The 15,050-nt window shown below is 44.4% G+C and overlaps 1 protein-coding gene across 1 annotated transcript in view; it reads left to right on the top strand.

Annotated features, from left to right (window-relative positions):
* The window catches only part of IGDCC3 (immunoglobulin superfamily DCC subclass member 3), a 191,156-nt gene extending 179,117 nt beyond the window's left edge, over positions 1 to 12,039 (top strand). The window contains exons 12-14 of the mRNA XM_084642518.1: positions 1,273 to 1,411; positions 2,031 to 2,238; positions 2,784 to 12,039. Of these exons, the coding sequence (XP_084498644.1) occupies positions 1,273 to 1,411; positions 2,031 to 2,238; positions 2,784 to 2,975 (539 nt within the window). The 3' untranslated portion in view covers positions 2,976 to 12,039. The remainder of the gene's footprint in view (positions 1 to 1,272; positions 1,412 to 2,030; positions 2,239 to 2,783) is intronic.
* Positions 12,040 to 15,050: the final 3,011 nt, after the last annotated feature.

Here is a 15,050-nt window from a genome sequence, read left to right as displayed (position 1 = left end):
CTAGCCCTGGGTGTTACCATGGATATCGGTTGATTGATCTGGGGACGTTACCATGAAAGACTGTCAGCAACAGCTGGCACAGATGAGCCACACCCCTGCCTCCACGCCCCTCACCCGGCGCTGGATAAATACCTTTTGGCTACGGGCCCAACAGAAGAGAGCCCCACGGTGAACGAGCACATCTTACGCCAAGTCCTAAAGAGCCACCAGACGGGCTGTGGTGAGCCGGGTCCAGGGCAAAGAACTTGCACCGGCAGGGTCCTGCTGGTCACAGCCTGGAATCCAGCTCTGAGGGCAGCCAGCAGGGCTCCCCCACTGTGGCCACTGCCATAACGGGACGTTAAGGAGAGCAAAGGAGTCGCTTTGCCAGCAAAGCTGTGGGGAGGTACCCCCTCATAGTACAGTGAGGCCCCTCCTGCCCCCCAAACATTCCCTCCCTCCCTGCCCCTTGCAAACCTCCCTCTCCCCCACGCATCCCTCCTCCACAACTCCCTCCCCTTTCCCAAACTCTCCTCCGCTCCTCCCACCTCCTAAAAAACACCCCCCACCCTTCCCCTGCCTCAAAGACCCCACCCACCAAACACCCCCCTCCTCCCCTCCAACGCCCCCACCCAAGCCTTCCCTTCCCCCAACACTCCTCAGCCCTCCCCTCTCCCACCCAACCTTTGTCCTCCCCTCCAGGCCACTGCTTCTACAGCTTCTTCCCCTGAAGCACCTTCCACATCTGTTTTCCCCACCCAGGCTCCCCTCTCCCATATCTGAACCTCCTTCGGGGCGGGGGAGGGGGCAAGGAGGAGCTGCTGCTGGACTGGGATCAGTCTCTTCCCTGGAGCTGGCTCAGCCCCCCTCCGTCCCCAGCTGGGCTCCCCCTGCTCTGTCTTCTCAGCCTGGGGGGCCATGGGGAGGGAGCTGTGCCAGGTCCTGATAGCAGGGGGGACAGAGCCAGCCCCCTCGTCACAGGAGGCTGTGACGGCAGCTGCCTCCTCCCTGCCCTACCAGGCCCCTTCTCCGCTGACTGGCAGAGAGTGGGGTGGGAAAGCTGAGTGCTCTGCCCTCCCCTCCCCCAATGAGGGCTTAAACCTCCAGGCTGAAAGTTGGGGAGATGTCTCCTCCTTCCTTCTACAACTGTTAGTCTCTGAGCTACTCAAGAACATGGCCTGATGCTGGGCTTCCCACCCCAGCTCATGCTGCGGTGCTCATGTGTCTAGGATCGGAAGCACTAGGTGGCTAAAACCCCAGGGACTAACCCCTTTTCACTGCTTCTCCTCACAGTGTTGAATCCCCCATGTGACTGCATGAAAGATGAGCAAAGTAATAAGACCTCCACCACGGGGATCATCATTGGGATCCACATTGGAGTCACGTGCATTATATTCTGTGTCCTGTTCCTCATGTTTGGGTACAGAGGAAGGTACGGTTCTCTCCCCACATGGGCCGAGTGACGCTAATACACTATCTACTTGTATTGTGCTGTTTGCTTTGCCCTGGTGGTTCTCAAGCTGTTTGAAGTGTTCTCAGACTCAACCGATTAGATTAGACCTGAAGTGCACAGGAGTTGCGGGCGCTCACTTGATCGTAAGCAGAGCTGTGCGGCCACATCCAGCAAGAGGCCTTTGATGTCAAGCCAGCACCTCGCCCCTACAAAACGTATTAAAAGACAGTTGCACTAAATACCCTACCTGGGGCAACAGCTGAGGTGGCACACAGGGTGGACACATCCGCAGGGAGATCTGCTTTGAAAGCTGTGTCAGAGAAATGGGTTATAAGGAGGAGCGAGAGAACATGGCGCACCGATAAGTGTGGAGGGGGTTTCGGGTGTCCGGGGAAGGAGAGGTGGAGACAAAGACTAGAGCTGTGACTCTGTTGGCTGGCTTGTCTCTGAGTCTAGCTCCTGTTTTGGGAGGCTGTGTATGAGCAGAGAATTGGCTGTAAGATGTGAACGGCGAGGTGTGCCCAGGCCCACATAAAGGGGCTGCATGCAATGCTGGGAAGTGCTGCACTTTCAGTGTCCTCCCCCCTCGGTTTTCCAGACTGCTGATGTGTAAAAACGTCCAGGAACAGCTGTCAACCCCCCAGATCCCGAGGAGTCAGAGGAATGCCACAGGCCTGGTTCTGAACGGAGCTGCTCGGAGGGACAGGGACGACCTGGACATGAATGGGAAGCAACTGGAGATGAATGAGCTGGAAAGGTTGTTTCTAGCATTGCCTTCCCAGGATCAACAGGATAAGGGAATAATGGTAAGGGTCCTGCCTTGACATTAATCGTGGGATTTACAGACACTCTCTCCTTTCAAACACACTCCTCTTCCCTTGATGTTTGGGGAGAGATATACGCTTAATTCCCTTCCATCCATTGAAAATATAGATCCGCTAAGCACTAATGTTTAATCCATTCCACACTGGGAGTGTCTTTGTTCCCCAGTAGTGGCTAGTTCATATAAGAGGTTAAAAGTCTACTACAGCTGCTAGCTAGAGGAATTATTATTTTATCACAAGTGACAGAGGCTCCTGCGTTTAGTGCTGACAGTCTCAAGTTTGAACCCCATTGTCAGCCCAAAGGGGGTTGGTTACGAATATACAACTTTATAGTGGTCGCCACAAACAGTCCTTATTCCTGGCACATGGGGTAGAATTTAAACTGTAGATGGTAAGGGCATCTATGTAAGATGTGCATATTCGTTCCTGGATGAACCATGTCATTTCTAAGAAGCCCAGCATCTTGGTAGTGATAGCCAAATGCAACAATTATTGTCTTTGTAATGGCATGTTTTTTCTCCTCTCAGCCAGATCACGTTCCACCTGACTCACACGATGAGACTCAGATATCTACACTTCCATTGGATGAATTCAGCATTATAGAAGAACAGCTTGATCCCCAAGCCAAAAGTCTGGCTCCTGATGATCAGGGTGGACCGCTACACAACTTTAGCCAGGAAGTCCCAGCTTTGAAACATAGTCCCACCAATGAAGGATAATTGCCAAGTCTTTAAGCCTCTTGTAGGACTCACCAAGAACCATTTCCATGTCTGGTGATGTCTTTACAATGATTTGTCAATCTCAGGTCAATTTAAGATTTCTACAGTCTGATTTTTGTTTTTGTTTTTGCTTTATTATTTCTTTTATATTGATATACAGCTTTTTTGAAGCTCTATGAAGTTTATCTTCCTGACCTGTCTCAGGCCTCTCTGTGCATTTCTTCCTACAATTGCATTATCAAGACTGGTCATAATTGTTTTTCCCATGGCTGCTAGGTAACAGACTTTACCAATTCTCCAGTCTCCATCAATGATGGAATATGGCGGAGCCTTGTTCCCTTGGCATCACAGCCCATGTTCCCCATTAGTGGCTTTAGGACTACTTTGTGATCTACTTTTTATTTCACGATGACTGGATTAAGATGAATCCTTCTAACTTGACTCCAAAAATTCAGGCCGGGAAAGGCCACCTTTTCATGGATTTGATGGTTTTGTACACTTTCTCTATTTCTCAGGATGCTTTTTTAATGATTGAATATAAATAAGAAAAAAAAATGAGGCCTGCATGAGGGCTACTGAAAGACTTGGACAAACATCCCGAGTAGACTCAGAACCTACCTCAACCGGAATGAATGTCTTCGGGGAAGTAGCAAATATCTGTGTCTTCCTTTGTTTTCAAAACAAGTTGGTCTGCATAAGCTTGGTACTACCTCAGAAGTCATGCTCCATATCTGCCATGGTGTTGTCCTTTTTTTATGTCGTCGTCATTCTGATGTAAAGCACTTCCAAACCTTGAAAGCAATGTTCTACCTCAAGTTTTATATAGAAGTTCATTCGTTTGTGTCGTCAGACCTGCTCCTCTTTCATCTGACTGTTCTGCTCTGCTCCAATGAAACCTGTTCAAAGACAAACGAAAGGGCAGTGTGTTTGCGTTAAATCCCGATTGTGGTGACATTTCGTTAGTGTTAAAAGCTTTACATTTAGCCAAGTCGTAGTGCTTGTGTTCAGTTTTGTGTGTTGGAGTTTTATATGATTGATCTCCTTTAATGACTGTTGTAGCAGGTTTACCACCACCAGTAACCTAAAGAGAGTCTTCACCTGCCACATTAGGGCCAAACTGGACCCTGGAGTACAGGTGAGCTGTTCCCTATTGCTCCTTCAAACCAGCGAACCCCCCCATTTTCTAAGGATTGTGGGCTTGATCCTACAAGAAAGTAAGCAGTCTGGTTTTGATCCAACTACGTCAATGCTTAGTCAAGAACTAAGCATGCGTGTTTTGCTGAATCAGGATCAGAGTGCTCAGCTCCAGGCAGGATCAGTCCCCAGGGAATAACCAGTTTGTCTAATCAGAGTTCCAGTCTGACAGATTATGGGACATCAGCCAGATAGGTTAGAACTACAGCTCCTACCCTTATGCACGTTCCCATCTTTACTCAGAACCCTCAGGCTCTACCATTGGCTACGTGGAATAACACACTCCCAGCTGAGATAATGGCACTTGTTGGATACTGGAGGCACTTGGCCTTTCAACCTCATTCCTCACGCATCCAAGGAGGTGCCTGATTGTCACTGACACATCCTCTGTCATGTGTTAAATGCCTCAGGGAAGTGCTTTTTGAAAGAAAAGCATATTCTGGTCCCTTCCCCCCCCCCCTTTTTGTCTAAATACATATTTCTAAAAGATGCATTTTCTTCATTAGCTTTATTTCTTTTCAGCCATAGTGTATTACATCTTACTTTTAAAAGAAAAACCCGCTAAAACTTGAGACTTCTGAATACTTAGTATTAAAAAGCACATCAGAATGTTCAAAGGTACAGCTGGATGAGCTGCCTAATATGCCACCTTTCTGAGTGGAAAGAGTGCCTGGTGTGGTGGAGGGCCACCAGACTATTTCATTAACACCTCACTGGGAAGAACATTGGTTGTTTTGAAAGGAAAGGGGGAAATTTTTTATTACTATAGGAAAAGAAAATGGAAAAAATACAGTAAGAGGCAACATGTGTATATATATTTAAAGCAGAGAGGACAAAACCTGAGATCCTTTACTCAGTCTTTAGTCAGTCAAACTCCCATTAGCTTCAGTGAGAGCTGTGTCTGAGAAAGGCCATATTCTGAAGGCCTAAACAAGTGACTAAGGCCTTGTTTACCCTACAGGGGAAATTTGATCTAAGCGACGCAATTTGAGTTACGTGAACAGCGTAACTCAAATCAACCTAGCTTATATCTATTGACTGTGGGGTCCACACTACGCGATGTCGACGGGAGACATTCTCCCGTCGACTCCCCCTACTCTTCTCGATCCGGTGGAGTACAGGAGTCTACGGGAAAGTGATGGGCGGTCGATTTAGCGGGTCTTCACTAGACCCGCTAAATCGACCGCCGATGCATCAATTGCCACTTGTCGATCCCCTGGTCAGTGTAGACAAGCCCTAAATGTCTGATTCTGCCCTGAACTATGCTAGTTCAATCCCAATGGGTCAAAGCCAGACTTGGCACCATTGACTTCAACTCAGTTGTCCTCACTTGCGCTGAGGCTGAATTGGCTCATTATCATTGGTGGGGACGCACTCAGCTAACGGAGAGTACAGTCTGGCGCATGCACCTCATTGCCTGCACCTCACCATTCCGCCTACACTCTTTCACTGTTAGATGGTCATCACATTCTCTGCTGTTCAGCTGATGAGATCCCAGGAGTAAGAGACCTGTGACTGGGTGCACATGTTAATATATACTTGAGTTGCTGCCCAACAGCAAGTGAGTGTGCACCGTAGTCTGGAAACACACTTTGCTTTATCACGAAAAACCTCTTTGTCCTTGTCTGATGCGCCACTCGTAAAGCAAGAAGCCTTTTAAAAACTGCTTCTGAAAATTTTCACCAGGAAAGGGAAGGCCCGCACTGTTCAAAGGCAGTTGCTGGGTGCATCCACGCTGCATGTAGTATTAAAAAAGGCTTAAGGGAATGGTCATAAAGAGAGCCTCCAGCAGGGATGGATGTATCACTTGGATGTGCAGCGGCTTTTTAATAGGAGGTTAGGAAATTAATACTATTTCATCAAGGCATTAAAGAACCAAGAGAGCAATTGGGGACAATTATGGTTGTCTCTCAAGCAGCTCAAAAGACTGCACTGGGCTGTGTTTTGAGCAGCTTTCCAGCCACTGGAGCTCCATTAGAGTTTCATAAGATGGATATGAGGCCAGAATCTGGCCCAGAGATAGCAATGTAGGGACCCACTTATTTCACTTTTTTTTTTTTTAGATTGCCTTAAAGTATCAAATTCTACATTAATTACCCTTTATTATGAAATAGAAGGGGTCAGCACTCCAGGCCATTAAAGATTCTGTTTGCTTAGCCACATGCTGTTTTGAATGGTAAAGACCGATTTCAATTTGGAAAGGTGGGAAAAAGAGACAGTTCTAAGGGCTTGTCTACATTACCAGCTGGATCGACGGGCAGCGATTGATCCAGCGGGGGTCGATTTATCGCATCTAGTCTAGACGCGATAAATCAACCTCCGAGCGCTCTCCCGTCAATTCCGGTACTCCACCAGGTAAGTAGATCTAAGTACGTCGACTTCAACTATGTTATTCACGTAGCTGAAGTTGTGTAACTTAGATCGACCCTCCCCTCCCCCACAGTGTAGAGCAGGCCTAAGTGTCCACAGCCACAGTTTGCACAGTGCCACAGAACTAGTTGTCAGTGTCCCCACCCACTCCAAAATTGGTCATACCAGTTTATACGGCACCAGCATGTATGGTGACAGGATCACCGTGCTCTTAACATGGCATTGTGACAACAGGCATGGAGAAATTCCTCCTGGCAGCTTATCTTTAGGCTATTGTTGGTGGTATCTGTTGTAGACCTCATGTCCGAAGCCCTTAGAATGTAGTGTGGTCAATCGGTGCATGTTGCTGGTGACCTACCTCAGTGCAAGTGGTCAAGCAACCTGGTGGCATTGAAACATCTGTATGGCGATGCTGAAGAAAACCCAATCCACAACTCTAAACATCCAGGCCAGCCATTTCACAGGCATGTGTTTTTAAGGAGTTTATTTGTAAAGTATTTTTATACACGGTGTTGAATCAAAGGTGACAATTTCACTTTTCTTTGAAAGTGGAAAGGAATCAGGAAAGGAAACTCATTTAAGTAAAGAATCAATTGTCTTGCCTTTTTTTAAAAAAAAAAAATGAAAAACAGTTCTGCAGCTTCAGTACCTGTGGAATAGATCAGTATGTATCAGAAACATGTTTATCAGCCCCTCTTAACTAACTGTACCCTTTGGCATTTGAGTACTAAAAGAATTGTCATAACGTATATAGCACAGTGAGCAAAAATATATAACTCCCATTTCCTTTGTGCTGAAATAGATTTACTCCTCATGAAGTTAGATCTGAGGGGGGCAGCTTCCCTGAGGGTCCGATTGACCAGTATGCCATAAGCAGATGCAATGCCGTTGACCTCAATTAGGTTGAGCAACATGCGCCAGTGGCGAATATGAGTCAGTGTTTATAAGTGTCCTGGCCCTTTAAAATTCCTCTTCTCCTACATGATGTCTTTTGGTTTTGTTATGTTTTGTTTTTTGCAGGATTGGAGGGGTTTTAAAGGGCCAGATCTGTATGTGAACAAACCTACAAACGCTCTCCCCCTATATGACCTCAGAGAGGTTGCTGCTCATGCTTTTACAGTATGCTGGGGGAGGTTTTTTTCCCCCTCTCCCTCCAAATTTCTTAAGCAGATTGCAAGTGAGAGTGTAACAGCTTTAAGCCAGAGCACCTATGCTCTCAGGCCCTGTGGTTTCTGAATTTAGGTTATTATTGATCAGCTGGGGATGTCTAGCTACAGAAGAAGAGTTTGCCTTGTAGGAGCCAGTTTATGCCAGTGTTTGGAAAGGCAAAGTGATGGGGAATGGAGGTGCAGGGTGACCCGAGAGTGGTGGGAATGTTGGAGCCTTATTAAAGGAGTACGGTAAGTGTGTATGGCGAAAACCCAAGGAAAGGGTTAATGTTAGTGATTTGAAGGGCTTGATAAATGTGTCTCTTTTATTTCAATCAAAACAGGAATCAGCGTCTAAGATTTGAAGTAGCTGTTAGAGAAAGCTCAAACTGCAAGGTCTGGATTTCAAACACTTCAAAGCTTGATCTCCAGATCTGGGCATTTTGGTGAGGGCCCGTCTCTAACACTTCCAGCACTCACCAGACATGTCACGAAGCAGAGCCCCCATGCCACATGCACAGCATCAGTATTACTTAGTTTACAATTTACTACCAGAAGGAAGGAAAAAAGAAAACGATGATGTATTTCCTCGTACATTGAGTTACAACCTGGTATCAAAGAGAACCCAGACCCCCTCATTTGAACTCTTGTTTTTATTGTCTGTGTGTGTAATGAAGTTCAGATTGAATAAAGTACTGTTGCCAAAGTGAACACATAATTTAGACTAGCTTTCGGCTCAAAATACCTGGGGCTGTGAACCTGTTATTAGTTTAATATCACATTATTGTGATAATGTAATAGTAACACATATTTGTCACTCCTTCCTTTTATGAAAGGGAAATGCTGTGCCATTTGATTAGTTGAAATACAGTAGTATGTCAAAAATAGGGTTTTTTTCCTAAGATGCAGAAATGTAATGGCTTGAACTGATGTTGATTATCTGTTGGTTTAAGACAGTAAAAGATATATGTGAACCTTTAAAGTTTATTTTTAGATATTTAGATTTTCCTCTCTTTGAGGTTTCTTTTAAGCTCTTGTAAATCTATAGCATTGCAAAATATCCATAGACGTTTGTGATGGGCAAACCTCAAAAGGTTTGAAGGTCCATTCTGGAGAACCACCACGGAGATGTTATCCTACCTGAATTATCTAAGCCTCCTGAGTCTGCAAAACTGGACAGGAAACCTTGCAACAACAGGCATTGTCTTGTGTGTTTTTGAATACATGATCATCCAGCTTCTGGTCAGATGGGAAATAACACAAGTAGCTGCTATCTTTTTGGCTCTTGGATGCCTCCATTTTTGATCCCAGACTGAACAGAGTAGCACAGACCTGTGCAAAAAATAAATACAAATTTATACAAATACAAATACGGCTGGCCCATGTCAGCTGACTTGGGCTCATAGGACTTGTGCTAAGGGGCTATAATATTGCAGTGTAGATGTTTGAGCCCAGAGGGTCCCAGAGCCTGGGCTCCAGCCCTGAACCTGAATGTCTGCAGTGCAATTTGATAGCCCTACAGCCCAAGCCCCACGAGCCCAAGTCAGCTGACACAGGCCAGCCATGGGAGTTTTATTGCAGGGTGCACATACCCTTAGTAACACCAATATAAATCTGGAGTAGCTTCACTATGAAGCTACTCCTGCTTTACACTGCTGTAACTGACCGCAGAATCTCGTCCTGTATATTTATCTAAGGAAAGCGTTCCATTACTTCAAATAAACTGACTTTGTTTACCATCATTTTCCTGGCTGCAGTAAGATGAAGCTGTGGCAGGAAGTATCCAAGACCTGGTTTTGATAACCCCTAGTGAGCACGACCTATTCTTGGAGATCTGTTCCCAAGTTTGCCAGAGATGGCTGCTACCTCAGGGAAAATATCTTTGTTTTATGTTTAATTCAACAGGGAAGAATTTTATGCTGTGACAGGGTATTTTCATACTTTTGGATTCAGGTATTTATTTGTGAAATGTATCTTTTTTTTCTTTGTCCTTGTTTCATAAAGATGCTGGAATTTAGTAAGTGTTAAAACCAGACTGGAATTTTTAAAACTTCCACCTAGGATTAAAGAGAACAAGGATGTTACATTGAAGTCAGCAATTAGAAAAGAAACAATACATGAAGTGCTATCACCTTAGGGCCCAATCCAAAGCCTATTTAAATCAACGGAAAAACTTCCTTGACTTCCATGGGTGGTGGGTCTGGCGTATGGTACAAAACACACAATGCATTGTGAATCTGCAACAACCTCACTATGTTTCCCGACACATTTCTCTATACTAACATAATTATACTGTGCAGTGAGTTGAGGACAAGAGTCTCTAAAGCGTTGCAGAGCCCCTACTTTGGGGAATGAATATGAATGGTTTTTTTGTGTTGGAAGCGTATGATGGTCTTTAAGAAAAAAGCAAAGCATACTATAAAATACATTTCCAAATTCTGAGCTTCATCCTTTATTCCAGACTTCTTAGCCTATATTCAAAGCTGGGTTCTTCTCTCCTCACAAGCTCTATGTCTGGTTCCTTCGTAATGCTCATGTTTTCAATGTGAATGTAAATAGTCATGAGTGCTTAGCGTACACCCTCCTTGAAATAATTTTTCACCCCACGATTTCCCATTGCCTCTTGAATATGACTCCATCATTCATTTGGTGATGACCTGTGTCCTTTCACCCTGTATGTCCATCCTGTCCCCTTCCATTCATCCCCCTCCATCCCACCCCACACACATTGTCAGTCAAAGCAAATAAAGTCTTTGCAAAGGAAGACCATTATAACCAGGAACGTCTTCTCCCATGATTTGCCTTCAAATATCTTGTCACACAGAGATCACAGCTAGGAAGATTTCAAATCCTGGAAAGACTCATAACCGCTGTCATTTTTTTAAATTGTGGTCTTTACATTTTCTGCCATGTATACTGTATGTAGGTGTCCCATTGCATAGTGTTATGTGAGTCTCATCATGAGCATTGCCCTTACTGTGTATATACTGTAGAAAGGAAGCGGGGGGGAGGAAGTAATCCACAGACGAGAAAATGCTGAAGGAGCTTTGACCCTGGATTGTCTCAGTTGTACAGAGCGAGTTGGCATCTCTGTTCTACATGGCCTGCTGCTCCTTTGCCATGGGTTACCTAAAACGTTGTCAGTGTTAATGTTTCATGGTTGGATGGAAAAATGTAACGACTGGGACAGAGCTTTGGTTTATTTTTTACAAATTCTGTAGAGACAAGAATATTTAAGCTCAGAGAAGCCCAAAGTTTGAGGTACTTACAGGAAGTGTGATATTTGTGCATAGACAGACGTCTCCAGAAACAGAGCTGGGAGACGCTACTGCAGAGTTTGCTTTATACAGAAACTCACCGAGCCAGATTCCAATCTCATCCTCGGGGGGGGGGGGGGGTAAACCCGGAGGAAGTCTGCTGCTATCCATGGAGGTGAAAATGGGGCCTGGGTCTTTGAATGGCAGTCATGCTTGAGTGAGCTGTCGTCATCAGCAGGCGTCATTAGTTGGATAAAAGCAAGTGGGATTCTGAAAAGAACAGCAAAAAAGAAATAAAATTAAAAAACCCTATACAAACAAGTGGTAAAAGGCGCGGGGGCGGAGGGGAGAGACCCCTGTGGAGATCGTCTGTGCAAACAGTATTTGCAAATGTATCCCTCCCAATAAAGATACATTAAAGGCAGACTAAAGATCTTATCTAGCACCTTGACGCCTGTTAATTTATACCTGCCCCGCCCCCCAAATTTAAAAAGAGAAAACCTGGATTTGTGCCAACTAGAATGGTGATCTCACTGAATTCCAGACCATGCGTTTGAACTCTGGCAATGATTATGTGTGAAGTACGGTAGCATCTTCAAGGGAAAACTCTGCTATTTCAGGGCCACATTCGCCTCTCAGTTACAACAGTATCAATCCGCCATGACTCTGTAAATCAATGGAATTACTCTGGATTTATGCCAGTGTAAGTGAGAGCAGGATTTGGCCCTGGACATTTTATAAAGAGAAGAGACTTGGGGCCCAATCCAGAGCCCACTGAAGTCAGTGGAAAGACTCACATTGACTTCACTAGGTTTTGGATCCGGTTCTTTCTTACAAAGCGAAGAGGGAGTTTATTTTGATGGTATTTGCAGCATTGTTGTAAACTTGTAATATCTTTACATTTGTAATAAAGTAATAATAACTATAATAAAACTCTTTGTCCCAGTCCTCTTCAGGAATAAACTGTTAAGGAAAAATAGAAACCCAAAATGCAAAGCACTTTTCTACTGTTTATTTTTTACCTTTCTTACTTTTATCTGTCTTGATATTTGAAATCCCACTGATCCTATGATTGTTAGTCCTTGTATAAAAGAAAAAAAGAAAGCAAAAATAGATTTTTTTTTTTGTAGTTTGCTCTGTTTAGATTTTAGCCTGTGGCTACTTGTATAAGAAAAATAAAACTAGAATAAACTAGATCCAGTGATTCATGAGTGTTGCTTTGTTATTCTTAAATCGAATGCAGAATTAATGAATTGTGTGTGTGGATTTGGGTTTTCAGGTGTATAAACGCAACATTCTCTTGTGGACTAAAGCTGTGGAGGGTTATTATAGATTCATAGATTATAAAGTCAGAAGGGACTGTTGTGAAAATCTTTTCTGACCTGCTGTATAACACAGGCCAAAGGACTTTGCTGAATTCATTCTTGTTTGAACTAGAGCAGATCTTTTAAAAAAAAAATCCCATCTTGATTTTAAAAATTGCTAGTGATAGAGAATCCACCACAACCCTTGGCAAATTGTTCCAGTGGTTAATTACCCTCACTGTTAAAAACAGACATCTTATTTCTAGCCCCCAACCTGAAGCAAATACTCACCAGCAACTACACACCACACCACAGAAACACTAACGCAGGAACCAATCCCTGAAACAAACCTCGTTGCCTACTCTGTCCCCATAGCTACTCTAGCGACGCCATCAGAGGACCCAACCACATGAGCCACACCATCAGGGACTCATTCACCTGCACATCTACTAATGTGATATATGCCCTCATGTGCCAGCAGTGTCCCTCTGCCATGTACATTGGCCAAACCGGACAGTCTCTACGTAAAAGAATAAGTGGACACAAATGAGACATCAGGAATGGCAACATCCAAAAGGAATTAGGAGAACGCTTCAATCTCCTTGGACATTCCATAACAGATTTAAAAGTAGCCATACTTCAACAAAAAAACCTTCAAAAACAGACTTCAAAGACAAACTGCAGAACTAAAATTCATTTGCAAATTTAACACCATTAATTGGGGGCTTGAATAGGGACTGGGAGTGGCTGGCTCACTACAAAAGCAACTTTCCCTCCCTTGGATTTTGACACCCCCTCATCAATTATTGGGAGTGGACTACATCCGCCCTGATTGAATTGGCCCTGTCTACACTGGTTCTCCACTTGTAAGGTAACTCCCTTCTCTTCAAGTATAATAATGCCTGCATCTGTAATTTTCACTCCATGCATCTGAACAAGTGGGTTTTTTACCCACGAAAGCTTATGCCCAAATAAAACTGTTTGTCTTTAAGGTGCCACCGGAATCCTCATTGTTTTTATTTCTAGCTTGAATTTGTCTAGCTTCAACTTCCAGCTACTGGATCATGTATTAGCTTTGTCCATCAGATTGAAGAGCTCTTTGTTTGTTCCCCGTTTAGGTACTTACAGACTTTGATCAAGTTCACCGCTTAACCTTCCAGGGAGAAATTGGTTGAAAATCTGAAGGTTGAAGGCAGTTTGGGTGAAAGTGATAACGAAATGATAGATTTTGTGATTCTAAGCAAAGGAAAGAGTGAGAAGGGCTGAATAAGGACAACGGACTTCTAAAAAGCAGATTTTAACAAATGGGGAGACCTGCATAGGTAAGGTCCCATCGAAAGAAAAGCTAAGGGAGAAAGGAGTTTAGGAGAGCTGTCAATTTCTCAAAGAGACAATATTAAAAATGCAACAGCAACCTACCCCAATGCAAAGAGAAGATAGGAAGACTAGCAAGAGGCGTTCTTTAATGACCTGAAAATCAAAAAGGAATCCTACAAAAAGTGAAAGCATGAACAGATTGCTCGATTGGAATACAAATAATAGTCCAAGCATATAAGGACAAAACCAGAAAGGCTGAGGCACAAAATAAGTTACACCGAGCAAGGGAAATAAAAGACAATAAGAAGAGGTTCTAGAAATCCATGAGGAGCAAGAGAAAGACAAAGGAAAGTGCAGGTCCTCATTGGGGAAGGAGAGCTAAAGACATGACATCAAGAAGGTTGATGTGTTTAATGCCTATTTTGCTTCAGTCTTTACTAAAAGGGTAAATTGTGATGATACTTACTATTAACAACAAGGGGGAAGGAATGCATGCCAATTCTGGGTCTTCTCTGAACCCTCTCCAATTTTTTCAACATCCTTCTTGAATTGTGGACACCAGAACTGGACACAGGATTCCAGCAGCAGTCGCACCAATGCTAAATACAGAAGTAAAATAACCTTCCTACTCCTACTTGAATGATATTCCCGACTTATACATCCCAGGTTGTGTTAGCCTTTTGGTCACAGCACCTCACTGAGCGCTCATGTACAACTAATTAGCCACCGTGAGCCACAAATTCTTTTCAGAGTCACTGCTTCCCGGGAGAGGGTCACCCAGTAAGTATGGCCTTTATTCTTTATTCCTGTAACTTTACATTTGGCCATATTAAAACATATGTTGTTGGCTTGTGCCTAGATTATCAAGTGAACCACATTACACTGTAACAGTGACCTGTCCTCATCATTACTTACCACTACTCCAATCTCTGAGTCGTCTGCAGACTTTATCAGAGATGTTTTCTTCAGGTTATTGATACAAATGTTAAAAGAACTGATCTCTACAGGACCCCCACTCGACACACACCCACTTGATCATGATTTACATTTTGGGCTCTGTCAGCCAGTTTTTAAGCCATTTATTATGGACGGTGTTGATTTTGCATCATTCTAGTTTCTTAATCAAAATGTGACGTGTTAACAAGTTAAGTATAAATATCAACACTGTTACCTTTATCAACCATCTGTGTAATCAATCTCTTTAAAAAAAATCAAGTTAGTTTGACAGGATCTATTTTCCATAAGCCAGAGTTTCCCAAACTGGCGGGTGTTCCCCCTTAGGGAGGACACGCAGAAGCATTCGGGGGGGGGGGGGTGTGGTGGGTCCAGGCCAGCCCCCTGGGGGGTGGGGCGGGGAGGGAGTGCCACTCAGCCCCCAGCTCTGCTCTGGCCCCAGCCCTGCGCCTGGCCCCGTCCCCAGCCTCAGCATGGCTCCGCTCCCGCTGCTGGCTGCCGGCCCTGGCTGCAGCTCTGTTCCCGGCCTGG

The sequence above is a fragment of the Lepidochelys olivacea genome (assembly GCF_965140295.1).
Source record: "Lepidochelys olivacea isolate rLepOli2 genome assembly, chromosome: 10".
In the NCBI taxonomy this organism is placed as follows: Eukaryota; Metazoa; Chordata; order Testudines; family Cheloniidae; genus Lepidochelys; species Lepidochelys olivacea.
Note: the sequence above shows the minus strand (reverse complement) of the source record. Positions and strands in the feature narration are given on the sequence as shown.